Source organism: Rhineura floridana, chromosome 2, assembly GCF_030035675.1.
Source record: "Rhineura floridana isolate rRhiFlo1 chromosome 2, rRhiFlo1.hap2, whole genome shotgun sequence".
Lineage (NCBI taxonomy): Eukaryota > Metazoa > Chordata > Lepidosauria > Squamata > Rhineuridae > Rhineura > Rhineura floridana.
In genome coordinates, this window is record NC_084481.1 from 69,701,131 (window position 1) to 69,729,106 (window position 27,976).

At 41.1% G+C, this 27,976-nt stretch overlaps 1 protein-coding gene across 2 annotated transcripts in view; it reads right to left on the reverse strand.

The window, feature by feature from the left end:
* The window catches only part of SPOPL (speckle type BTB/POZ protein like), a 54,040-nt gene that overhangs the window by 11,086 nt on the left and 14,978 nt on the right, over positions 1–27,976 (reverse strand). The window contains exons 2-5 of one of the 2 annotated variants that reach the window (XM_061608893.1): positions 18,388–18,466; positions 6,273–6,410; positions 2,813–2,934; positions 398–549 (exon numbers count right to left, since the gene is read on the reverse strand). In XM_061608893.1, the coding sequence (XP_061464877.1) occupies positions 398–549; positions 2,813–2,934; positions 6,273–6,350 (352 nt within the window). In that variant the 5' untranslated portion in view covers positions 6,351–6,410; positions 18,388–18,466. The remainder of the gene's footprint in view (positions 1–397; positions 550–2,812; positions 2,935–6,272; positions 6,411–18,387; positions 18,467–27,976) is intronic. The other variant, XM_061608892.1, reaches the window with a different exon arrangement.

The window sequence follows — 27,976 nt, forward strand, 5'->3', positions numbered from 1 at the left end:
CTTGAAATAATTTATCACAAAATGTTAGGAAAACTTAAACAATCATGTTTGAATAACAAAAGTATGCCAACAGAAAGACAAGCAGTCAAATGTCATTTGAATCTAACTGAATTGTCTCTATTACAAACTATACCATTGTCAGCCTAAAACCAGAGGCAACTACTGTACCACAACTGAAATTATGCACACACACAAAAAGAATAAAAACTGAGTTTACTAATGACCAGAAACTTTAAAAAAATCTGATTTGGCAGACCTTTCTTCTAGAAGAGTAAAAAAGTAGAATGAAGATCATGGCCTATTTCCTCAGGCAAGAACATGTGGGCAAGTCCCAAGTATTTCATTTCTCAAAATGAAAACTAGCTGTTACTCTTGAAGCATTTTCAAATCCGCTTACCCATTGCTTTTGTTTCTTCTCTTTTTGCATTTAAAAGAGAAAATTTAAATTTTGCTCTCACTTCACTTTTTGGACAACTAACTAGAAGTAAATATAATGAAAGGTAATCTTTGCTTTCATCATCCAATCCTTTTGGGTTTACTCTCAGGCACCTAAAATAAATATAAAAGCAAATCTTAGAAACACCAATTATGTATTGTCAATCTATAAAGTCCCAACTTGCTAGAGACATTTATAAATGGACTACTGATCCAACATATTTTTGAACATGCACAGTAAGGCCCTTGGCATACAATCCTGAGAATCTCATTTTTCAGTTTTTTAAACATACGTGCATTCAAAAGCCATGGCCTCCTGTCACTCTCAATACATACCTAATGGGCATCACTTATACATCTCTTCTCCTACACCTTTCAATATTCCAGGGAGTAATCATGCATGCAGACAGAGTATATTTTTTAAAGCAAAGTTTAGGAGGGTGCCATTGTTATCTTGTAAAAATATTACTTTTACCTTATAAATGACTTGAAACTGGTAAGTTCATAGAATAAAAGTTTCCTGTCCCTGCTTCTAATACACTTCTGCTCCCCCAAATGCTTTTTTTTTTAACAAAGCACCTAGCAAAAGTATTCAATTTACTGGTTTTCATACAAGGCAACATTTTACTCCATTAATAAAAGACTTATACATTCTCTAAAATGCCAATTTTTGAAAGAGTTAAGTTTTAAGATGTGCAAAACAAAAGTGGCAAAAAGTGTGCATAATGTGCCTAAGATTGCAATCTTACACACACACTTGCATGGAAGTTAAGTTCCATTGACTTTAATAGGACTTATTTCTGTGCAGACATCTATAGGATTACATTGCAATTTAATTTTTTTATATAAAAAAACCAAAGCAATCCTGAACATGCTTCAGCAACTCTTTCCTTTGCTATATTCTGCTGTGATTTCTATAATCAACCCAAAGAAGCTTTGTAAGCTTTGGTCAAATAAGGTTCAGCAAGAGCACATATAAAGGTCATCACAGGGGCTCATCTCCTGCATCGGATCTCCCTTCAATAAAGGTTGAATGACAGCACACTAATATTTAAAACAGTAACTTCCATTTTGTCACATTTGCATCCTACCCACAAGCAGCTCAGGATAACATTGAAGGGCCATCCCATTTTAATGTTTGCTTTATATCCTTTCATACAAGCTTTCAGAAGGGTGGCTTACAATCAAAGTAAGATTAAAATAATATTTTATAATATTTTAAAAATAATATTTTTACTAGTAGCCAAAGCTGCTAATAGACACTTGTTACAGCAGAAATAAAAAGTGGTCTTCATATTAAATATATAATAAAATACATAAAACTAAAATAGAATCACAGTGACACATTCAAAGAGCATGCTAATTAACATATTTTTAAAAGCTACCCAGTTGTAGCAGGATATGAAAGCCAATTTTGCTGCCCAAAAAGACTACTGGAAGGAAAAAAACAGGGATAAGAATCAGTGTCACAACCCCTTTTACGCTAGACCAGGGTTAGGGAACCACAGGCCTATGGGTAAAATGCCACCTTCCAGTCCTTCCTATTCAGCCCTCCGGGCTCTGCCCAGCCCACACCCCTCACTGGTCCTGCTCTGTACCCTCAAGTGGTTTTACCAGGCTGAAATGCATCCTTGAACTGTGATAATATCTCTTACTTGCCAAGATGGAGAGTGTTTGGCCTCCAGTACGTTGTCCATGAGGGAACATGGCCCTCAGGCTGATAAAATGCTCCCCACCCCTGCTCTAGATAGTGGCCCAGTTCACACTCAACACTAAGCAAAACCATGGCTTACTATGAAGTAACTGTCGTTGCTTTGCTCTTCCTCTGGTGCCGCTACTGTCCCACTGCTGTGAGCTAAGCCATAATTCGCTCAGCGCTAAACCATGAGCCTGGGTTCAAATGTATCTTGTTCCAGACAAACCATGAGCAGTAAGCCATACAACAAATCTTGGCTATGACAGCTTAGTTCATAGTCGTGTAGCATCAGCAGAACTGAGGGAGCAAGATAGAAACCTGCATGTTTGCTCATTCGTGTTAAGCCATGGTTTGGCTCAGCATTATATGCAAACCAGGTCACTGAACTGCCCAGCAAGTTTCATAGCAAATGGAGATTTGAACCAGGTCTCTCTGGTTCACGTCCAACACACTACACCACCCTACTGTTACACCAAAAACTGTATTTCAAACTGTTAGCTGTGCAGATCTCTGAAATGTGGTGAAAAATCCATGGCAGTTTAGCCCAGTTTCAGCTGTTCCAATACTGCAGTACAGATATACCACCATAAACATAACTTGATTTATATTCATAGAACCTCAAGACTGTATGCTTAAATTAAAAAATGAGAAGTCACTGACAAATGACTCATAACATCTTACCATTTCATTTTGTCATTTGGACCTGATGAAAAAGTAGAACTCTTTAAAACTTCACCCATTTCTTCTCGGCAGAAACTGAAGTTATTAATGGTCCACATATAAGAAAATTTTACAACTTTAACCTGAATAAGAGATGCAGACAATCATGTAAATTCACCAGGTTTACTTTTCTTCAACTTAAATAAATAAATAAAAAATGTTACTGAAGAAACAGACTCAACTGCACAATTTAAACTGCTTAGGGGAAATAATATCTTGTAGAGTTAGGGAGTCAATGCAGTTTACATTATGAAATTGTATAAAAAGCCTATGTTTCAGAATCAGATTCCATTAGCTACCTACCAACTTATGACATATGAGCAAATGTGATTCAATTTTTTAAGAGTGAGTCCCTTATTTGCATGAGGGACAGGTTAAGGTGTAGTGTTCTGCTGGTGATTCTGACAGGCAGCAAAGCTACTAGTCCATAGTCCTAACCCTCCACAATGACAAACTCCTCATTTTCATGTCATTCCTGTTGCTGTTCTTGGTTTAACAGATCAGGACTATGGTGTATCAAAAAGGAAGATGAAAGCAGTAACAGATTTCCAGTGAAAAGACTGAAAGTTTTTGTTCATAGTGTATGAAGAGTATCAGGAAGAACAGAACAATGGCTCTTGGCATTCTAAAACTTGTTTAATGGTGTGTGTGTGTATGCACATGCACACCTACCTTTCCTCTTTTAAATTTTAGAGATTAGTTTTACATTACAGAATGTGCCTTCTGTGAATTTCATATTGTGGTTCATTTCTATCAGCTGTATTTAACAATCATAGCACTTGTACAAGTACATAAGATACATGAACTGTGAAATATGGATTGCTGAAGTTTGACTCAGGATGAAATGGCTACATGACCAGTTATCCATCTGTGACTGTGTGATATTTCAGGGCCACAGCTTAAATTCTTGTAGAGTTTGGGTGCTTCATTCCTGTTCTACACCTAAGAATTGTATTCAATAGTTGCACAAGTGGAAAGTAGCTTGTGCAACTGATGTTTCCCTTGCCGCACCCCATTTTACAGCCTCACCAGAGGGCTAGGGGGACCTATTGAACTTTGTGGGCTATGTAGAACAGGACTGCAATGGGAGAGTGGAACAGGGCAAAGGGATCTTGTGCCAGTAGAACTCCTGGGGAGCAAGATCCCTCTGACTGAGATCTGGTGATTCCCCACTCCCATTGCAGCCTGTACAACATCCTACAATACTCAATAGGTCCTGCCAAATCTCTGGGGAGGCTTTTTGGAGGGGGGAGGGATGAAGAGGCTGCAAAGGGGAGGAAGGCAACAGAAAGATTGGTTGCATGAGTTACCTTCCCCTAACACAATCACTGGATATAATCCCCAGTATTTGACTTCTTGCTTGTTATGATCTAGTATTTCTGATCTTATCTGTCACTGTATTTTGGCCATTAGTTTTGCATATAGCATTTGCTATCTATGCAAACATACAGCAAATAAATAAATGAGATATTTATTATCTCACTTTTGGCCTTCTGTTTCCTCTTCCTTGGAACCAGAATGGTTCATCCTCTCTTTAGATGGCCATGCTGGACTTCGCATTACTGTTACTGCTGGGAAGTATATCTGGAAGATTCCTACTTCACATGCTTTATCTCAGTGGTTCCCAACCTGGAGGTTAGAAGATCATCTGACGGGGGGGTTGCAAAAAGCCAAGAGAGGAATTGATTAATTAAAAAAAAATAATTAATGGCTGGTCTGTGCACCATTAGCTTGCGAGCCTGCGCTGTGTGTGCACCCAGCAGCCTCTGCCTCCCCCTCCCCTTTCTTCCGGCTGGCACAGTCAGTTCCCACCACACAGAGACCTGAGCAGCATGGCATCTGAATGAGTGAGGCATGTGTGGTGTGAATACATCAAGAGAAGGGGCCAGCTGGGCTTATTTAAGCTCCAGCACACCTCCCCCACATTTTGTCAGAAGAAGTGAGGGAAGATCAATTGAGCTGATTAGCTCTGGCTTTAGAGATAGAAGGATCCCATGAGGGGGCCACCTGCCAAAAAAGTAAGAGGATGGAGTTCCAGAGCATACCCCCATGAAAACAAACCTGGACACTCATTAAAAATTCACTGTATAGTTAACTTATGTATACTCAGAAGTAAGTCTCTTCATATTTAATGAGGCTTACTCCCAGTTAAATCAAACTGCAGTAATCTGACCAGGTTAAGATTCTGTTAAAGCTTTGATGCTGTACTACTTTTGGGGTGGGGCATGAGGCTTTACAGCTCAAAGATGCATCATTCTGGTTAAAGGGAAGAAAAATGTGTGTCTATAATACAAGGACTTAGGTTGCAATCCTAACCGGGTCTACTTAGAAGTAAGTACTACAGAATTCAATGGAGCTTACTCCCAAGTAAGTGGGGTTAGGACTGCAGCCAGTCTCCTTTTGCTACTTTAATTCTGCCTTCACAATAGCCATATGAGGTAGGTTAGGCTGAGAGTTAGTGGCTGGCCCAAGGCAGTAAGTGAGCAAAAAAATGATGGGTACAGTAAGTTTTAAAATGTGAAATTGCACATGCTCAGTGTCTTTTTGTTGCTGTTTATTAAGGCGTTGAGTGTGTTTTTACACAGTTGTATATGTTCATTTTAAATATATTTTTAAAATATTTGTTAAGTTGCCCAAATTTTGTTTTTACTCTTGAGTTCTTTGCACGGTTTAGGATTGGCATTGGGGGAGAGCAGGGCTCTTGTGCCTTTAACAGATATGTAGCAGGCAGAAATTAAATTAAGCCTTTTCTAGTGTGGGAATACATTAATGGAGAAAGCGTCATCTATTGCCATTCTGTCTGCTAGACATATTATTATTGTCATATGGAACTTTCTGAGCCAGGTGCTGAAGATGAGGCATCGTTGTATACAGATGGAACACTTACACCCAGAGTCCAAATGCTCTGGCATCAACCAGGCTCTGTTCACCACTCTGGGCCATCTATTTTTATCTCCTTCCTTTCATTTCCTTCAAAATTTGTTAAAAAGTTGTTTATATTGCTGTAACCTGCCCTAGGACCTTCTGGTGAAAGACAGGCATTAAATATCATCATCATCATCTGTTGTGATTAATAAAAAGTGACACATTTTAATGCTTCATTCGGTATTTTTTCAATTAATAGAGACTAAAATTACAACAATTAGTATGGAGAGGTTGCGAAAAATTTTGAGGTTAGAAAGGGGATCCAGTACTCATAAAGGTTGGGAACCACTGCTTTATCTGAAGGTGTTAAATATGCCACTTACAGTAAACAAAACCTATATATATATATATATATATATATATATATATATATATATATATATATATATATATATATATATATATATATATATATAAGTGACACTGCTTAGAGATTTTTGAAATATTAACCAATATATAGATGCTTTTAAATAAATAATAAAGGTATGAGGATTACCTGTGTGTAACACCAGCTTTCAGCTATAGGACCACTGGACATCTCTCCAGGTGGTGGAGGAGTGGAGACTCTTGACATCCCCACTTTATTGCAATTTTTTACAGTATGAAGGCAGCAATACAATTGTCAGTATTCTTCCTACACATTAAGATGAAAGCAAAGTATTAGTATAGCTTTGAGGTACAGCAAAATACTTATTAAGGTACTGTTTTAACCAGCCCTAATTAATTGCAAACCTGTGTATGGGGCAGGGAGGAATTATGTGAATTCAGATGATACACAGAAATATAATAAATCTGAGTAGTTTATCCTAGAAGCATAGACTTTACAACATAATAAAATATATACAACCTTGTGCATCAATTTCCCATTATTTAATTCAATAAAGCATTTAGATATCCATAGCAAGCAGACACAAACGCACAATATTTTTGCCTCACTTTAACACTGACTGCAGGGTTGGTTTTTCAGAAACTGCCAGAAAGGGTCCTCCATTCCACATTGAGACTATTGTGTAGAGCAGCCTTTCCCAACCAGTGTGCCTCCAGATGTTGTTGGATTACAACTCCCATCTTCCTGACCATTGGCAATGCTAGCTGAGGCTGATGGGAGTTGTGGTCCAACAACATCTGGAGGCACACTGGTTGGAAAAGGCTGGTGTAGAGGTTTAATCCTTTAACCACTACTGTAGTTTTAATATAGGTCAGGCCCTCCATGCCTGCAATCTATATTCCAAAAATGGTGCCACTGAAATAAATGGGACTTTCTTTTGTGATGTACAGGCATGGGAGCCCAATTTGGATCAGGACCACAGTGGGGGGCAAAGGGTTATTCCCTCATGTGAAGGTCCCAATCTGGATTGGGGAGGCACTAGATCTGAGGGACTTGTAAAACCCTAAACCTGCACTCAAGAACACAACTACACAGTTAAGGTCATCTATTGTTTGGCTGAAAAGCCTCATGGAAAAAGCACTTCAATTACAAAACTCATGTAACTATTATAAAACTAGGTGATTATATAACAAATCTAACAATCTAACATATATGCATATGGACTACGTTCACGGGGTAACAGTTCCTAGTTCTTATTTCAAAGATATACTTTTTAAATATACACACAAAATCCAATGCAAGATAAGAATAACCTGTTCCTTTACGACCAGGAAACAAGAAATCTTCTCTCTAGTATTCACTACCAGTTGATGCAACTAAGAGGTTGTCATCCACACGAAAGGCATTCTTGGCTTCACAGAATTATATAGCCACGAGAGTGGCTGTATACTATAGCCAGCATGGATTTTTTATTCTGCCATGTTAAATTGAAAATACCCCCATGCCATCCTGCTGCTTCCCGTAAGTTCATTTCAAAACAAAACCTTACAAAACATATACAGTAGTCTTGAAATCAGAAATGCTTGCTTAACAAACCTCTAAGTTTTAATGGTGATACACAAAACACTCAGAGGGAATCGAGAGTTCCAAGTGTAAAACAAGAGAAAAAAATCCAGACCCCCTGTTGGACTTTTTTCTGTCAGTGGTCTTAATTTGTTCTAATTAATTAAAAATCAGTCATGTTCGCAAAATACCTGTAACCCTATTACTGACCTTGCCCCGTTCTCTGATCTTCATCTTCTGCAGTTTAAAAGCTTTAAAAAATGCATGGCTGATTTTTAATTAAGTTCATAAATTTAACATTAGACTCTATGATAGCGGCTCAGTAAAAACCAACTGTCAGTGTTCTAAAAGCCAGACTAACAGATGTTTGGCTTGGCTAATCAGGGCTACACCCTCCAGACATTTTTTCCACTTTAAACAGCCATGGCTTCCCCCCAAAACTAATGGGAAATATAGTTTGTGAAGATTTATAGTTTGAGAATTGTTAGGAGGCTCCTATTGACCTAACAGAGTACCAGTGGTCCTAACATATTCTGGGGATTGTAGCTCTGTGAGGGGAATAGGGTGTCTCCTAGTACCTCTCTGCAGCCTTCACAAACTACACTTCTCAGGATTCTTTGGGGAGGCAAGTCATGACTGCTTAAAGTGGAATAAAGGCCTGGCGTGTATGAGGCCAGGGACACCTTTGGTTTAAATTTGAGTGGAAGACTATTCTACACACTGTAGAATAAAAAGGTGGGGGGCACCTTGAAAAACAATGATACTATTAACAATATTTTTATTTTGGAAAGGGGCTTTCCCTCTGCCCAGTGCCCATCCACCCAATCTCCTTCCCTCCCCCAGGCCATTTCATCAATCCTAACCATGATTGCATGGGAATAAATCCAATTGAACTCAAAATGCATGCAAACGATCAAACCTGCCTTCCCTTCCTCTTCCCTCTCCTCTCCCCTCTCCAGCCCTACCTCCCTCGCCCTTCTCCTAACCAGCCTTCCCTCCCTCCCCCTTCTCTCCTCTCCAGCCCTCCCTCCCTCTTCTCCTCCTCCCCAACCCTCCCCCTCCAGCCCTACCTCCCTCCCCCTTCTCCTAACCAGCCTTCCCTCCCTCCCCCTTCTCTCCTCTCCAGCCCTACCTCCCTCTTCTCCTCCTCCCCAACCCTCCCCCTCCTTTCCTCTTCTCCTCCCCCACCCTCCCTCCTTCCCCCTTTTCCTCCTCCCCCATGCTAAGTTTCACCTATCCTAAGCATGACTGCATGGGAGTAAATGTCATTGAAAATCATTCAAATGATCAAACCTGCTTTCCCCTCCCTCTCTCCCCTCCTCCTCCGCTCTCCCTCCTCCCCCCGCCCACTGCAGCCCTCCCTTCCTCTTCTCCTCTTAAATATAAACTCAGATTCCATCTGAGAGCTTGTAATAGAAGTATATTAAACTATTAAGTTGTCTGCCATTATTTAATCATATTCACTAATAGGTAAAAAAACCCTTGCGGTTTGAGAATGTACCTATAACCCACAGATACTTCTATCAAACTTTAAAAAGCAGGGAAATTCGGCAGCTACAGTGAATGCACCAGGGAAGCAGACCTGACCTCCTGTCTGAGATACTGTACTGCCCTACAAATTTGTCCAAATGCAAACACAATTTGGGTTGTTCTTTCACAGTCCAATCCACTTCCTGTGTAGCTTGGAAGAATTTGATAACATGTGCCTCTGAGCATACGGTGAGTGGTGGCAACATCTGCAATCAGGACTGCATCTCCAAAGATGTAAAATTACATGTTTTGTATGTTTGTTGGTGGTGTTCTTATTTTGCTTCTTTCCTGTGTTACTACAGAGAAGTAACTACAGAGTATCTAACCTAGCAAATTATATTCCACTCATTATTCATTCTAGAAATGGGTGTCAAGTTTATTTTTTATTAATTCACATATTTTTTATTGGTCAGCATCATATGATGGTGAAGACAACACTTTATGTTTCAAACTGGAGGTTATATTCTATTCCTATTTTGGATGCATTAACAGTTCAATCTGAAACTGCAGTTTGATATAAAATTAGACAATTACAATGTGTTGCTATTTAAGCAATGTATCTAACTGCTGGAGGATAAAACAATCTTGGCCTGCCCAAGATGCATGCGTTCAGCTAGCTACACTTTAACGACTCCACAAGGAATAGTGGGCATGGTCAATTAAAACCATAGAGCACACCTAGAAAATTGTTACAATATATTCCACCTCCCACTGTTTTATCTGGTGCAAACTGAGACACTCCTGATGTCCACTGGAGACTATTCAGCAAAATAGTTAGTGCCATTATTCCCAAATTGTTTTTGGAGGGTGTTTTTGTGTAAATTATGCAAATTGTTGCTGTAAATATATTCACAGAAACAGAAGAAAAAGAAAATGATTTATTATAGGAAACTTCACTAAAATTGCAAGTAAATAAAACATATTTAAAGTGACTATATGAACTCTATCAACTGTCTTAATACTGTTGCTTGCTCCCTGCTAAAACAAGATCAGTACAGCACATGTCTTGTTTCTGTTACAGTAGGGCCCTGCTTTTCGGCGTTCCGCTAATACGGCGGTTTTCAATTAGAGTAATTAGATTAAGGCCCCACTCATATGGGGCTTGTTCCACTTTTAGGACACTGGCCGCCATTTTATTGACGGAGTTCCGCTTTTCGGCAGGGGTCTGGAACGTAACCTGCCATATGAGTGGGGCCCTACTGTATTTGGGCTGATTGCAGGTGTTGCACCATTCACCATATGCTCAGAGGCACATGTTTCCAAATTCTTCCAAGCTACACAGGAAGTGGATTAGACTGTGAAAGACCTGGACAAATTAGTACAATATCTCAGAGGAGGTCAGGTCTCCTGCTTCCCTGGTGCATTCGCTATAGCTGCCGAATTTCTCTGCTTTTTAAAGTTTGATAGAAATATCTGGTGGCTATAGATACATTCTCAAATTGCAAGGGTTTTTTTGCCTATTAGTGAATATGATAAAATAATGGCAGACAACTTAATAGTTTAGTATACTTCTATTACAAGCTCTCAGATGGAATCTGAGTTTATATTTAAGTGAATCCCCAGATTTAATCTGAGTACCAAGTTAAATATAATGATACGAGACACCCAATACTTTCCCAATGTCAATTAATTATTTAATTAATGTATATCCTGCCTTTCCTCACAGTAGGAGTCCAGGGGTGGAATTTAAATTCCCATCAAAACATGTACATCTCAATAGTTCACTTTAATAATGCTACGCAATTTATACCAGATCTTAAAGGCAAGATCTTAAAGTCTTATTGGAATCTAAATATAGTAAAGATGTCTCCCATTCCAAGAAAACACATAGGAAGCAAAGAGACTGGGAAAGATTCAGAGCTATTCCTCAAGCACTAGTTTCTATTAACACTAGTATGGTCAAATTTCCTCTATGGTGTTTCATTCAGCTTTTCCTGCGGGATTTATCTGCATACTATAGACTGGCATTAAAATGTTCTTATTATCTTTGTGTCCAGATTTTTAATGTTTATTGTATCTGTATGCTTATTTTGTATGTTGCCCAGAGTGGCTGGATAGCCAGCCAGATGGGAAAGAAAGAAAGAAAGAAAGAAAGAAAGAAAGAAAGAAAGAAAGAAAGAAAGAAAGAAAGAAAGAAAGAAAGAAAGAAAGAAAGAAAGAAAGAAAGAAAGAAAGAAAGAAAGAAAGAAAGAAAGAAAGAAAGAAAGAAAGAAAGAAAGAAAGAAAGAAAGAAAGAAAGAAAGAAAGATCCAGGTTACCTGCAATTATAAAATCTGAAATTGTTGTAAACATGCTTTAAAAGAACATATCAGCCACTTTGGCCATCAAGCTACATTCAGAGAATGCAAGTTATATGACTGTCTTTTTACTGAACTTTACATTCATTACTCTTTTGCCATGTTCAAATTTCTAATTTAATTTAAGAGCATGCTAAACAGATTGTGTTCCAATACCATTAGATTCCTGAAATTAATCCTCCAGTTTAATTGTTTCCCTTGAGTTGGAATTGTGTTTTTGGAAATAAGACAAATATCCTTTCTTATGGATTGTATAATTATCTTTCAAAAGATGCTAAACTTTGGATATACTAACACAGAAAATATACTACCATTTGTAGTTAGAAATGTATACATTAGTACAATAGGGCCCCACTCATATGGCACGTTAAGTTCCAGACACTCGCTGAAAAGCAAAAACCGCCGAAAAGCGGATCAGCTGTGGCGCAGGGGTCTGGAACCCAACCCGCTAATCGCACCAGAGGAGAAAATCAGATCTTCCCCTCCTCGGGCGCAATTAGCTCAAGCGGGAGTCTGACTGCGCCAGAAGAGATCAGCTGTAGCGCGCTACAGCTGATCTTCCCCTCCTCCGGCATGATCAGCTGGAGTGCAGGGAGCTCCAGCCCCCCCTCCAGCTGATCACCCTGCTGGCGCCGTACTGGCAAAATGCTGAAAAGCGGGGCCCTACTGTACAGATTTGGGGGTCTGAATACACCTGAATGGAAAAATGCAAAACAAAATCCCTCAACCTAAGAATTTAAGCAGGGATGCCTACTGGGAGCTTTTAATAATCTTTGCTAACTAGGGGCTCCACCCCAACTCGCTTTGCTCACCAGCCTCCCCCTCCACCACAGGTCACCAGCCAGCCATCCCTCCCTCTCTCCCATAAGTGCCATAAGGGATCTTGCTGGGAGGAGAGGCAGGATATAAATCAAATAATAATAACAACAACAACAATAATAATAACAACAACAATAATAAATACGCGTCCTCCCCAGGTCTCCCTACCCACCAACTGACTGACTAACTCACAAACCAACCAACCAGCAGGCTCAGGTCCAGGCCTAGCCAGCCTCTGCCTAGCTCACCTGCTCACTGCCGCCACCACCAGACACCACACACCACACACCTCAAGTGAGAGCAGCACCATCACTGCCCCACCTCACAGCATCACACGTGTATGAAATTAATATAGGCAGATATTTTTGTGGGGGACCTTTAAAATTTAATCTTTTTGTTTCCATCTATTTGGAATTGTAAAATCCAAGATGCAAACAACATGGCTCTATTTCACAATATATCTAATGAAGAAACTTTTAATAACATCCAGCTGTTAGCTACAATAAAACCAAGTTAATTTCATTTGGCAAAACAAAACACCACATGCTAAAACTGACCACAGAGGGCTTCAGTTTTAACAGGTGAACAGCTTTAATGAAAAGTCTGCATTGTAAAGGACATAAATCAGTCACTCAATTAGTTTCCACTAAATCAGTAGTACATGCAACGTTGAATCTGAAATTAGATATAGAACCCATTTGAAACTTTTAATAATAGCATCATTTAATGAAAATTATCATTTGAAAAGCAGATGACTTTTTCAGAAGCTTCCCTTTTCTCCACTGCAGAAAGCTTCTGTGAAGCTGAGATTTTAGTAATGCCTTTGGTTTACTTAGATAGCAGATACAAAAACTCCAGTATATTACATATGGTCTATGGAATGTGGAACATAGTTTGGGACCCAATTCATTACACACTATATTGTAATATATTGTAAAAAATCGACAGAGTAGTTCCTCAGATCTTTTAAACATGCTATTGAGTTAACAGACTGATAACATTCATGGGCTTGCATCACAATTCACAGAAGGGCAACTCTGGTTTCAATCCATTATTTCCTGTCCGATTCAAGTAAGTAAGCAAGCCAGCAATAGTTGCAGTGCTGTCAAAAACAAACAAACAAACAAAACAAATACAAGTACTCAAAAGCAATCACTTGCAGTACCTTGACATAAAGATCCGATGTAAGATTATGACAGCATTGTTCTTCCAAACATAAAACTTGTTTCTAGAATCTTTTTTATAGTTAAGTAATTTGCTACAATGCTTGAAGACTACAAATTCAATACCTTGAGGTATGCATTAATGATGAGATATTTTTTTCCTGTTTCAATGACCTTTACTTTTAAGCAAATAAATAAATGGATCTTACAAAAACTTCTTAGTAAAAATAGTAACTGAACCTTTCCTATGCAAATTAGGATAATTTGCAAAAGGTAATTTGCACTGGAAATTTTTCAGTTTGCATCAAAAATATTCCAATACCCTAGAGAAAGATCTAATTCAGTTTGTTTATTTTACTTGCATCCATTCATTGCTATTAATGAAGTTATGAAATGTAAAATTTTCTGTGAAGCACTGGAGAAGTTTCCAAAAAAAATTCCGCTCCTCATCACGGGCTTCCCCCACATTATCCCTACACCTTAATCCAAGTAAATATTTGCACTTTAAGTTATTCATGCATTATGTCTACTACAATGTTGTTCCCTACTCTATTCTTGACCAAAAGGTGGTGGTGGTGGTTGTTATGTGCCTTCAAGTCAACTACGATTTATGGCGACTCTATGAATCAGCAACCTCCAAGATCATCTGTTGTGAACTACCCTGATCAGATCTTGTAAGTTCAGGTCTGTGGCTTCCTTTAAAGAATCAATCCATCTCTTGTTTGGCCTTTCTCTTTTTCTACTCCCTTCTGTTTTTCCCAGCATTATGGTCTTTTCTAGTGAATCATATATTCCCATGATGTGTCCAAAGTATGATAACCTCAGTTTCATCATTTTAGCTTCTAATGATAGTTCTGGTGTTCTAACACCCAATTGTCTTCTTTGCAGTCCATGATATGCGCAAAAATATCCTCCACCATATTTCAAACGAGTTGATTTTTCTCTTATCCACTTTTTCCACTGTCCAACTTTCACATCTATACATAGAGATCAGGAATACCATAGTCTGAATGATCCTGACTTTAGTGTTCAGTGATACATCTTTGCATTTGAGAACCTTTTCTAGTTCTCTCACAGCTGCCCTCCCCAGTCCTAGACTTCTTTTGATTTCTTGGCTGTTGTCTCCATTTTGGTTAATGACTGTGCCAAGGTATTGATCATCCTTGACAAGTTCAATGTCCTCATTGTCAACTTTAAAGTTACATAAATCTAATGCTGTCATTACTTTAGTCTTTTTGACGTTCAGCTGTAGTCCTGCTTTTGTGCTTTCCTCTTTAACTTTCATCAGCATTCATTTTAAGTCATTACTGGTTGCTGCTAGTAGTATGGTATCGTCTGCATATCTTAAATTATTGATATTTCTCCCTCCAATTTTCACACCTCCTTCATCTTGGTCCAATCCCAATTTCTGTATTATATGTTCTGCGTATAGATTAAATAAATAGGGTGACAAAATACACCCGTCTCATACCCTTTCAGATTGGGAACCAATCAGTTTCTCCATATTCTGTCCTTAAGAGTAGCCTCTTGTGCAGAGTATAGGTTGTGCATCAGGACAATCAGATGCTGTGGCACCCCCATTTCTTTTAAAGCATTCCATAGTTTTTCATGATCTACACGGTCAAAGGCTTTGCTGTGTTCTATAAAGCACAGGATGATTTTCTTCTGAAATTCCGTGGTCCGTTCCATTAGCCAACATAGGTTTGCGATATGATCTCTGCTGCCTCTTCCCTTTTTAAATCCAGCTTGGACTTCTGGCATTTCTCGCTCCATATATGGTAAGAGCCTTGTTGTAGAATCTTGAGCATTACTTTACTTGCATGAGATATTAAGGCAATAGTTCAATCATTACAGCATTCCCTGGGATCCCCTTTCTTTGGAATTGGGATGTATATTGAACGCTTCCAGTCTGTGGGCCATTGTTTAGTTTTCCATATTTGACAGATTTTTGTCAAAATTTGGTTAGATTCAGTCTCAGTGGTTTGTAGTAACTCTGTTGGTATGCCATCTGTTCCTGGTGCTGTGTTTCTTCCAAGTATTTTAAGAGCAGCTTTTGTCTCACATTCTAAAATTTCTGGATCTTCATCATATGGTGCCTCTGTGAATGAATCTCTCATTCTGTCATCTCTTTTATAGAGTTCTTCAGTGTATTGCTTCCATCTTCCTTTTATTTCATCTCGGTCAGTCAGTGTGTTCCCGTCGATTATTCAACATCCCTACTCTTGGTTCAAATTGACCAAAAGTACCCTTCAGTTAAGAAGCTGCAGTATACAATTGTAATTGTATTCACATTAATTTTATTTTTGATTACTGGATGTCTGACAAGCCTATATACAACATAATCATTTGGCATTCCCAATTACAGGCAAGATGATTTGCTATTCCTTTTTAGGATGTGAAAAACCAAAATCTATTCACTCCAACCAGAACCACAAGCTCTTCTTGAACAACTTTCCTGTTCTCCAATTTAAACATAGCAATATTTCAGCTAACAAAACCTCCATGACAGAAGCTCCTTTTGGGTGTGGGGGTTGCACACTCTGACATAGTCACAATGTGGCTCCTTGCCTATTTGGACTGCGGCTGTTGCAAGTAGCTCTCTTAACATGTAGCTGGAATGGTGCCTTGCCAGGTGGCGTAGACGCCTCCACAGTTACCAGTTCTTTCCGTGCCCTGGAAGCACTATTTACTGCAGATGCGTCTGCTCAAGTGTAGGGGAGGATGGCAGGGAGAGAGCGAGAGCGTGCAAGCACAGGGTGGTTGTGGCAGTTGCCCCTTGGCTTCCTGGTTGAGTGTACAGAGAGGAGAAATGAGCTCAAAGCTTTACATTGCTATAGCAAGGTGTTACATGATAAAAGAAAAAAGGCAAGGCAAGCATCCTTGGAAACACTCAAGCTGTCTGTATGCAAGGCTTACCTGACCTGGTTGTTTCATTTCAGACATGCATATTGTTCGATTTGAATAAAACGTTTGCTGAAATATGCTGAACTGCGCTTCTTTTTTGTGGTGTAGGAACCTATTCCTATTCTTTCCATATTATTCCTACCTCTAGTACCAAAGTTCCTGTTAAAGAAGTAATGTCCAGAAACGCACATACTTCGCTAACTAAAGTATTACTGTAATTAATTTACTACAATAGTAGTAAACAGCAGAGAAAAGTGTTTTTTTTTTAAATAAAACTCCCTCTTAGAATTCCAATCCTTCTGAGCCATTTTACAGGGCACCATGTTGCATAATATGGAGAGTCTAACTCTCATTAAATGCACATGATTTGTTAGTTCAGGTTCCTAGGCACTTGAGGTAGTGTTTGCTTATTCCTTTATCTTCATAATCCAGCCTTAACAGCTTGCCTAGAAGTCAAATGTGACCAAAATTCTATGGATGTAAGTCCATGGAATTCCATGGAGACAGGGAGTGGACAGGGAGAGGTGGAACAAATTAGTCCATCCTTCTTCCCTCAGTCTGCTTAGTAAGAAGGCAATTTAAAAAATAAATTAAAAAAAAGCTTGCTAAGAGGTTAGTAGCCTGAATTTCCATGCTGGTTGTGGAGGGGGCTTGGCCTCCTCTGTGGCCAGCATAGCAGCACTATCCTTAGTAGCCTCGTTCCAGGTTAGTTTTTAAAAAAGCAGGCTGATAACTTTTGTGGGCATATTTACAAGGCTGTCCTAATCTCTGTTACTGCTCCAAGATATCTGCATGCGATCATTAAAAGCTGGGGGGGAAATTAAAATTGGGAAGAAAGGATATAATCTTCCTGAAGAGTTCATGACTCCTCTAGGGCTAGGGGGCAAGAAGCCATCACTCTTGCCACTGTCATCAGGTAACCACATAAAAAGGTAAAGTGTCATTACACAAGCAAGTTATTGACTTCAGTTAATTTGATCAATCAAATAAGAAATTAACTGACCAGCATTTAATTCATATCATCTCTTCTCTGATCACCAGTCTCTCTGCTAGCTACACCTTTGTCATGATTTTGTACATTGCCCTGTGAGCATACGGAAAAGGGTGGTATATAGCTATTCATATAAATAAATATTGCATTTAAAAGACGGGGTTGTAATCCATCTGAAGTGCATTTTTTATTGTAGAATTTGCACAAAAGTAGACCTACAATGTTGTCTAATCTATTCTCACCAGATATCTGCTCTTTAAGAATCTGAGCCCCTTGGTTCCTAGTAGTTTTTGTTGTTATGTGCCTTCAAGTCCATTATGACTTATGGCGACCCTATGAATTGGCGACCTCCAACAGCATCTGTCATGAACCACCCTGTTCAGATCTTGTAAGCTCAGGTCTGTGGCTTCCTTTATAGAATCAATCCATCTCTTGTTTGGTCTTCCTCTTTTTCTACTGCTTTCCCCAGCATTATTGTCTTTTTTACTGAATCATGTCTTCTCATGATGTGTCCAAAGGATGATAACCTCAGTTTCATCATTTTAGCTTCTAGTGACAGTTCTGGTTTAATTTGTTCTGTCACCCAATTATTTGTCTTTTTCACAGTCCATGGTACGTGCAAAGCTCTCCTCCAACACCACATTTCAAACGAGTTGATTTTTCTCTTATCTTTTTTTTCACTGTCCAACTTTCACATTCATACACAGAGTTTGGGAATACCATGGTCTGAGTGATCCTGACTTTAGTGTTCAATGATGCATCTTTGCATTTGAGGACCTTTTCTAGTTCTCTCACAGCTGCCCTCACCAGTGACTGTGCCAAGGTACTGATAATCCTTGACAAGTTCAATGTCCTCATTGTCAACTTTAAAGTTATATAAATCTTCTGTTGTCATTACTTTAGTCTTTTTGATGTTCAGCTATAGTCCTGCTTTTGTGCTTTCCTCTTTAACTTTCATCAGCATTCGTTTCAATTCGTTACTGGTTTCTGCTAGTAGTATGGTATCATCTGCATACCTTAAAATATTGATATGTCTCCCTCCAGTTTTCACACCTCCTTCATCTTGGTTGAATCCCGCTTTCCGTATGATATGTTCTGCGTATAGATTACACAAATAGGGTGATAAAATACCCCCGTCTGATACCCTTTCCAATTGGGAACTTAGTAATTTATGGTTATGGAAATCAATAGCTCTGCAAACCACATAGGCTTTTATCACAAGCATATTTTTTAGTTTTAAAATGATTTCCATTCTACCATTATTTATGAAAGGATAGTGCCACCTACATCTGATATTGATTTTTAAAACTTTAATAACCAAATTTACAATAGGCAAAATGTATAGAATACAGTAGGGCCCCGCTTTACGGCACTTTGCTAATGCGGCGGTCTCAATTAGACGCAATTAGACTAAAGCCCCACTCATACGGCGCTTGTTCCGCTTTTACAGTGGTTTTCAGGTGTCGTGCACCATTCTATTCAATGAGTTCCGCTTTTCAGCGGTTTTCACTTTTCGGCAGGGGTCCAGAACGTAACCCGCCATATGAGTGGGGCCCTACTGTACTCCTAAGCATGTCTACTCAACCCTAAGTCTCATTGTGTTCAATGGGGCTCACTCCAGGTAAAGGATTGCCATTTAAATCTCATTGATTTCTATGGGGAATTCAAGGACATGCTAAGTGTCTTCCATTAAAATAAATGGGATTTAAAAATGCTTAACTTTGGCTGGATTGTGCCCAATGTGAATGATGACAGATGGATTGTCCATAACAGTGAGAAAGAAAAGTGGATAATTCATGAGAGAGAAAAAGTAAAGCTTTGGCAATATGAACATATGATATTACTATGGAAATTCCATTGTTAGTTGCAGGCTATGCTTTTCAAAGTTCTGCTTGCAGCAGCTATCCAATAGTAAATGTGGGTATGTAATCAACAGAACTCCTAAAGCATAGGTTCAGTATGGATTGCCAGTTCCACAAACATAAAAAATAGTTGCTTCTGTTTGCAGCAAACAAAGCTTCAAAGAATAAGCTGAGTTGGCCTCAAGTGATCTCTTACCTTAATTCTTAAATGTGTGCTAGCATTATTAATGCTTAGCAGTCCCACTGTGAAATGTGCTGAACATGTCTGATGCCTTCCCCACTCAAGATCAAAGACAATATACACCAGAAGCTCAAAACACAAAGGTAAGGCAGCAGTAAGATTAAGATGAATAACTGTCAAAAGTACTTCACAATTGTCTACTGCCGAACTTTCTTTCGTGGTTCACAAGACAGCACAGGGAGACTTTTAAAGATGGACCTGATCTGAGGAGGTACAAACAACAGCTGCTTTTCATATGTTGACAGTGAACTACTTCAATGCATGCGGTGCCTTGGGAACAGGAAGAACCTTGTTGTAGTTTGATCAAATGGGCATCCCTGGCAGACCACAGGTTTAAACATCTCATCTTTCAAGATAAAGCAGAGAAATGCAGGTGGAAAGGTACAGAAATGCTACAGTATCATTAGGACAACAGCCAGCACATTACCACAAGATCCTGTTTTCTATGTCTTGTAAAACCCAGTATAAAATATGGTGCTCTTAACTTTTTACACACAATGATAAAAAAATCCAGTGCTTTATGAAAATATATATTAAAATAGAAATGCAAATTAAGAATCAGCTTTCTAGTTTTAGAGCTCCTGCTTTATTTGTAGCATTAGCTGAACTATGCAATCAGTTGTATAATGGAGAAGACTTCTTAGTAGGTAAATTGAACAACTGATGTTCAAGCTAAATATCAGTTGTACAAGCAAAGCCTCCCTTTACATTCAGTAAACAATGCACTTGTACGCCTTGTTAGCAAGAAAATACTTAGCTTGTTGCTAAGTTGCAGCTGGAAGATGGGATGGGAGGAGGGAAGATTTCTCATATTATATTAATCACCAGGACATCTACTAAAATGAATTCATGGTCAACTTTATGCTAAAACTGCATTAAAAACGAATGCTGTCCTCCTTGCAAACAAATCCTAGTAATATTCTCAATGCAGCATTTTCTGCAGTGCTCCATCTCCAGGCATCGTATGCCCACAAGGGACAGTCCGAGGATTCCAAGAAAGAATAAAAGCAATGATAAAATACTAAGCTAGGCTTAAAAAAGGTCAACTTTAGTTGAACATTTGTTTAACAAGATGTACACCCATATTTTCTCCCATGTATTTCTGCGACCCATGGACAAATAAACTAGCTCCTAACATATAACTGCAGGTATAGATATATTACAGTTGAAGAAGACCTTCATATCTTCTGTATGAACAGCAAAAATTAGGAGGGAAACACTTTGGTGTATTACTGTGCCTTGCAGCAGTTGTCAAGATAGCCCATCCACATTTCTAATATGAGAGAGAAGAGTCCAACGGGATCTGCTCCCTCCCCAGGAAGGAGGCCACATTCCCAAAAATTGTATAATTTAAGAACCACAAGCAACTGAAGGCCATGCCACTGTCAGCTTGTAAGAGCAATACTGAAGACAGAGCCATTTTACGTCCCCGTTCTGCTAAAACAGATGACTAAGAACTTGGACTGAGATAGACTCAAACTGTATAGAACACCAACAAGAGAAAATAGACCTAGTAATGGCTAAGGCTGCAATCCAAGACACACTTACCTGGGAGTAAGTCCCAATGAACCCAATGGAGCTTACAGCTGAGTAGGCATGTATTGGATTGCAGCCTAAATATGCTTTATGATTAGGCCACCTTACTTATAAACCTTTTATTATAATTGTGTCTTGGGAAGGCTGAAAGGATACATGTGCAGCTATGTAGTTCAATTTATTCTATGACAAAAGTTTAACAAGATCTGTGATCCTTGAAGGGCTTGTAAAATATAGATCTTTTTAAAGGGAAAGTGAAATCAGCTTAAAACACATGCAGTGATAGTGTAATAGAATGTTGCTTCTTTAAAGATCTGTGCAGTGTATTTGTATGAGGAAGGGCGTAGAGAAAAGAATAAAATTAGTGATTACAAATATTGCCAATTAGTGGTGACCAGTATTGACAATTAATGAAGCCTGATTATATGGAAAGTTTAACTGGAGAGCAAGGATGGGGAACCTCTGGTCCTCCAGATGTTGTTGGACTACAATTCCCAACATCCCTGACCAGAATAGTTGGCTATTCTGTAAATAAATTTTAAAAAACAGAAAAGCCTTCCTGAACTCATTGGATCTGGTAGGAGGCATCAGTTCAATTTAGAGATTAACTGTAGAGCTGACTTCTTATATACTGAAATAATAATGTAAGTTATAATTTCAAAGAAACAGATGGAAAAACTGAACAAGTGTCTGTCTGCCAGTGGAATGGATCTCTCTTCCCTCAGCACTGCCCAAAAACGTGGTCTGAAAGGTTGGGAGACCCTCTGGAGCACACTGGGAGGTCAGGAGACATCAGAAGAAGAAAAAATCTTGTTGTACAAGAAGTTTATTTGCATAATGTGGGATGTCACCATTAGTATTTGCATCATGGTAACCCCAGTGCTGGCGAAGACCTTCTTTGGTGCTCCAGGATGAACCACAATCCTCAGATTTCATTTCTTTTTTTTTAAAGGAGAAGGTTTATACCATTTTTAGAACCCGAGATACAAGGCAAAAAGCAGACTCTTCTCATTTATTATTATACAGCCACTCTATAGCCAGCGTGATTTTTCACATTACGCAATGTTAAATTGAATATACCCCCATGCCATTCTGATGCTTCCCATAAACTAATTTCAGAACAAACCTTACAAAACTTATAGTCCTGAACTCAGAAACGCTTAACAATCCTCTTAATTTTCATGGCGATACACAAAACAATCAGAGAGAATAGAGAGTTCAAATTCTAAAAAGAGGGGGAGGAAACCCAGAGCCTTTTGGACTTTTTTCTCTCTGAGTTCTCATAATCTGTTGAAATTAATTAAAAATCAGCCATGTTCACAGAGTATCTGCAATCCTATTACTGACCTTGCCCCATACTCTGACCTTCATCTTCTGCAGTTTAAAAAATGCCTGGCTGATTTTTAATTAATTTAAGAAATTTTGCATTGAACTGAATGATAGTGTTGGGCATGCTCAGTAAGATCCAACTGTTAATGTTCTAAAATTGAGACTCACAGCTGCTGGGCTTGGCTAATCAGGGGGCCACGCCGACACCAGACTTTGATTTCACTTGAGACAGTAATGGATTTCCAAAAAGAATCCTGGAAGCGTAGTTTGTGAAGGGTGCTGAGAGGAGACTCATTTTCCAAACACAGAGCTCCAGTAGCCAGACTGATTTAACACTCAGCCACTCTGATTGAAGGTCTGCGAGGTAAACAGGGTGTCTCCAGACAACTCTCAGCATCCTTCACTAACTACACTTCCCAGGATTCTTTGAGACAAGCCATGACTATCCAAAGTGAAATAAAGGCCTGGTGTGGATGTGGCGAGGGACAGCTTTGGTTTAAATTTGGATGGCAGGCTATATGTGCCTGTTGTAGAATAAAAAGGTAAGAGAAACCCTGAAAGATAATGACACTATTCACAATGTTTTCCTTTTGGAAAGGAAAGGGGCTTTCCCTCTGCCCCGTGCCCTCCCACCCAATCTCCTCTCCTCCTCCGGGTCAGTGTTGGAATATGACCTAGGAAACCAGGGTTTGAATCCCCACACAGCCATGAAGCTCACTGGGTGACCTTGGGCCAGTCACTGCACCTCAGCCTCAGAGGAAGGCAATGGTATAATCACTTCTGAATACCGTTTACCATGAAAACCCTATTCATAGTCGCCATAAGTCAGGATCAACTTGAAGGCAATCCATTTCCATTTTCAAACATGATTGCACAGAAATAAATCCCACTGAACACAAAAAGTATGCAAATTATTAAACCCACCCACCCTCCCTTCTCCTCCCTCCTATACCCTCCCTCTTGCCCCTTCCCTCCCCTTTCCTTTGCCCCTCCCTCTCCCTCCCCATCCCCTTCCAATTCCCTCCTTCCCCCTCCCCTTCCTCCTCCCAATGGTCAGTTTTACCTATCTTAAGCATGCTTGCACAGGAGTAAATACCATTGAACTCTATAAGCATGCAAATGATCAAACCTGCCCTCCCTCCTTCCTTTGTCCCCCTCCGCTCCTTCCCCTTCCTCCCCACATGGTAACTTTTACCTATCCTAACCATAATTTTATTTATTTATTTATTTTATTTCAATTATAAACCGCCCATAGCGAGTAGCTCTCTGGGCGGTGAACAAAACAAGATTAAAATACAGTATTACAATAAAATCAATAACAAACAGCAGCAAATTAAACGAAAAACATTAAATATAAAACATTGAACATTAAAATGCCTGGGAGTATAGCCAGGTCTTAACCTGGCGCCTAAAAGAAAGTACCGTAGGCGCCAGGCGTATCTCCTCAGGTAGGCTGTTCCACAGTTCGGGGGCCACAACAGAAAAGGCCCTAGATCTAATAACAATCCTCCAGGCATCCTGGTGAGTTGGTACCCGGAGGAGGGCCTTAGATACTGAATGAAGTGAACGGGTAGGTTCATAGCGGGAGAGGCGTTCCACAAGGTATTGCGGTCCCACACCGTGTAAGGCTTTATAGGTCAAAACCAGCACCTTGAATCTGGCTCGGAAACAGATAGGCAGCCAGTGCAAACGGGCCAGGACCGGTGTTATATGCGCGGACCAACGGGTCCTCGTCAACAACCTGGCTGCCGCGTTTTGCACTAGCTGAAGTTTCCAAACGGTCTTCAAGGGCAGCCCTACATACAGCGCATTACAGTAGTCCAGTCTAGAAGTTACCAGAGCGTGAACAACTGAGGCGAGATCGTCACTGTCCAGATAGGGGCGTCCTTGGGCTACTAAGCGAAGATGGTAAAACGCATTCCGTGCCACCGAGGCCACTTGAGCCTCAAGCGACAAGGAAGGGTCAAAAAGGACCCCCAAACTACGAACCTGTTCCTTCAAGGGGAGTGTAACCCCATCTAGAACAGGATGAACATCCACCATCTGGGCAGGTAAAGAGCTCACCAACAGTGTCTCAGTCTTGTCTGGATTGAGTTTCAGTTTATTAGCTCTCATCCAGTCCATTATCGCGGTCAGGCAACGGTTCAGCACATCAACAGCCTCACCTGAAGAAGGTGAAAAGGAGAAGTAGAGTTGCATGTCATTAGCGTACTGATGGCAACACACTCCAAAACTCCTGATGACCGCACCCAGAGGCTGCATGTAGATGTTAAAGAGCATGGGGGACAAGACCGACCCCTGAGGGACTCCACAATGGAGAGTCCAGTGTGTCGAGCAATGTTCCCCAAGCACTACCTTCTGACGACGATCCGCTAAGTAGGAGCAGAGCCACTGCCAAGCAGTGCCCCCAACTCCCAACTCCGCGAGCCTCCCCAGAAGGATACCATGGTCGATGGTATCAAACGCCGCTGAGAGATCAAGGAGAATCAACAGAGTCACACTCCCCCTGTCCCTCTCCCGACAAAGGTCATCATACAGGGCGACCAAGGCTGTTTCAGTGCCAAAACCGGGCCTAAAACCGGATTGAAACGGATCCAGATAATCGGTTTCATCCAAAAGCGTCTGGAGCTGGCCGGCGACCACCCGCTCCAAGACCTTGCCCAAAAAAGGGACATTCGCCACCAGTCTATAGTTGTTCAAAATGTCTGGGTCCAAAGAAGGTTTCTTTAGAAGAGGTCTCACTACTGCCTCCTTGAGACTACCAGGGACTACTCCCTCTCTCAAGGTGACATTTATCACCTCTTTGGCCCAGCCGGTGGTTACAGCCCTGCCAGCCTTCACCAGCCAAGATGGGCAAGGGTCCAGGGCAGACGTGGTCGCCCGCACCATTCCAAGCACCTTGTCCACTTCCTCGAGCTGCACCAACTGAAACTCATCCAACAATGAAGGACAAGACCGCGTTCTGGACACTTCAATGGAATCATCTGTCATAACATCAGAGTCTAAGTCCCGACGGATGCAAGCAATCTTGTCCTGGAAGTGCTCCGCAAATTCGTTGCAGCGGGCTTCCGATGTTTCCTTAGTATCATGAGGGCCAGAATGTAAGAGCCCTCGTACCACCCTAAAAAGCTCCGTTGGGCGGCAAAGAGATGATCTAATGGTGGCAGCAAAATATGACCTTTTTGCCGCCCTAACCGCTTTTACATACAAGTTAGTGGAAGCACTCACCAAAGAATGACTACATCCGTCAGGAGTTCGCCTCCACCTGCACTCTAGCCTCCTTCTCTCTTGCTTCATCACTCTCAGCTCCAGGGTATACCACGGTGCTGTTTGAGTTCTGCACCAAAGGGGGCGCGCGGCAGCGATCATGTCAATGGCCAGGGTCATCCACATATTCCACAGGTCGACCATGGCCTCGACAGGAGCGCCAGTGCTATCAGCCGGAAAAACTCCCAGAGCGCTCTGGAAAGCAACGGGATCCATAAGCCTCCGGGAGCGGACCAACTTAATAGGTCCCCTACCTCTGCAGAGGGAAAGGGCTGTCGTGAGTCTAAAACTCAGCAAGCGGTGATCTGTCCATGACAATGGAGTAATGAAAAATACCCCACCCTCAGATCACTATCTCCATGACCAGTGGTGAAGATCAAATCAAGAGTATGTCCTGATACATGCGTCGGGCCAGTAACAATTTGAGACAGCCCCATGGTTGTCATGGAGGCCATGAAGTCCTGAGCCGCCCCGGACAAGACAGCCTCGGCATGAATGTTGACATCACCCAGTACCACAAGTCTGGGGGATCTCAACAATACCTCCGAGACTATCTCCATCAGCTCAGCTAGGGAAGCCATTGGGCAGCAAGGTGGGCGGTACACCAACAGTATTCCCAATCTGTCTCCTTGGCCCAGCACAAGATGAAGACACTCCAAACCAGTCGCCGTCTGGACAGGGTGCTTGGTGAGAGAGAAAGAACTCCGATAGACCACAGCAACCCCACCTCCCCGGCCCTCAGATCTACCACAGTGCTGCACCGAATACCCAGGTGGGCAAAGCTGGGAAACAGCAACTCCTCCCTGCTCACCCACCCAGGTCTCGGTAATACACGCAAGATCGGCGCCCTTCTCCACAATCAAATCGTGGATAAGGGGGGTTTTATTAGCGACCGACCTAGCATTTAAAAGCAGCACCTGGAGATCCGAGAGCTGGCTGACAGTACAACCAACAGTCCTGTGGATACGAGGAGAACCGGAACAAGGCACAGACACAACTTGTCTGGGACGAGTTCCCCTTACCTGGCACGTTCTCCTCCCAACACCATACCTCCCATTACCCATCACAATGTTAATTGGGCCCCCCGAAAATCTCCTTGCTAGGCCCACGGCATGTTCTCCCAGGCACATCTTAAAATAAATCTAACACAACAAAACACTTAAACAGCATGAACACAACACACACTCACATCCACTCAATCTCATTCACACAACAACAGACAAACAAACAAATTAAAATACAGCCAAACAACAACCCTCCTCCATAGTAAGCCTTATCTACAGGGGATATCATCAACAGTGCTGGAGAATATCCCTCGCAGCTGGACCACGACGACAACCTGGCCTCCTCCTGCGGTGCTCTCACCACCGCCGGGCCAGGATATTTCCAACAGAACCCCACGTTCAACCGTTCTGTGAGGCGCTCTCTCGCTGTCGCCACTCCAATTGTGTAGGAGTAAATCCCATTGAACTCAATAAGCATGAAAATGATCAGACATGCCTTTCCCTTCCTTCCCCTCTCCTCTCCCTTCGTCCTCCCTCCCCCTTCCTTCTTCCTCCTCCCCTTCCCACTCCAGCCCTCCCTCCCTGACCCCCGGTCATTTTTTAACCTATCCTAAGGATGATCATAACAGCTGGTATTGCACAGTGGGGAGGAGAGCCTGGCTGGGAGTCCAGTCTGCAAGTTCAAATCCCCGATGGTGTCTCCTGGGTGTAAAGAGCCAGCTAAAGATCACCCCCACAGCGAGTGGCTCAGGGGTTACATGCCCTGCCACCTGTGCAGCTGTGGGTAAGCTGCATAGTCCTAAGGAGCCCAGTTGCCCCCCAGCTGGCAGTTGCGGACAAGGAAGGAAGGGGCTGGCTTGTGCAGCTGTGGCAAGCTGAGCAGGCCCTAGCCAGCTGGTGAGGAATAGCCTCAGAAGGAGGCAATGGTAAACCCCTTGTGAACGCCACTTACCATACAAACCCTATTTGTAGGGTAGCCATAAGTTGGGATCGACTTGAAGGCAGTCCATTTCCATTAAGCATGATTGCATGGGAGTAAATCCCATTGAACTCAATAAACATACAAATAATCAAACCTGTACTCCTCCTCCCCTCCCCCTCTTGCATGCTCCCCTCCCCCTTCCCCTTCCCCCCTTCCTCCTCCTCCTCCCCTCCCCATCCCCTGTGGTCTGTTTCACCTATCGTAAGCACGATTCCAGGGGTGTAAATCCCACTGAACTCAATAAGCATGCAAATGATCAATCCATTCTCTGCAAACTTACACAGCACCCCACTTCTTACTTTCTGGATTAAAATGCAGAGAAATTCACTAATAGGCAAAAAAAAAACACCTTGCAGTTTAAGAACGTACCTATTGCCCACAGAT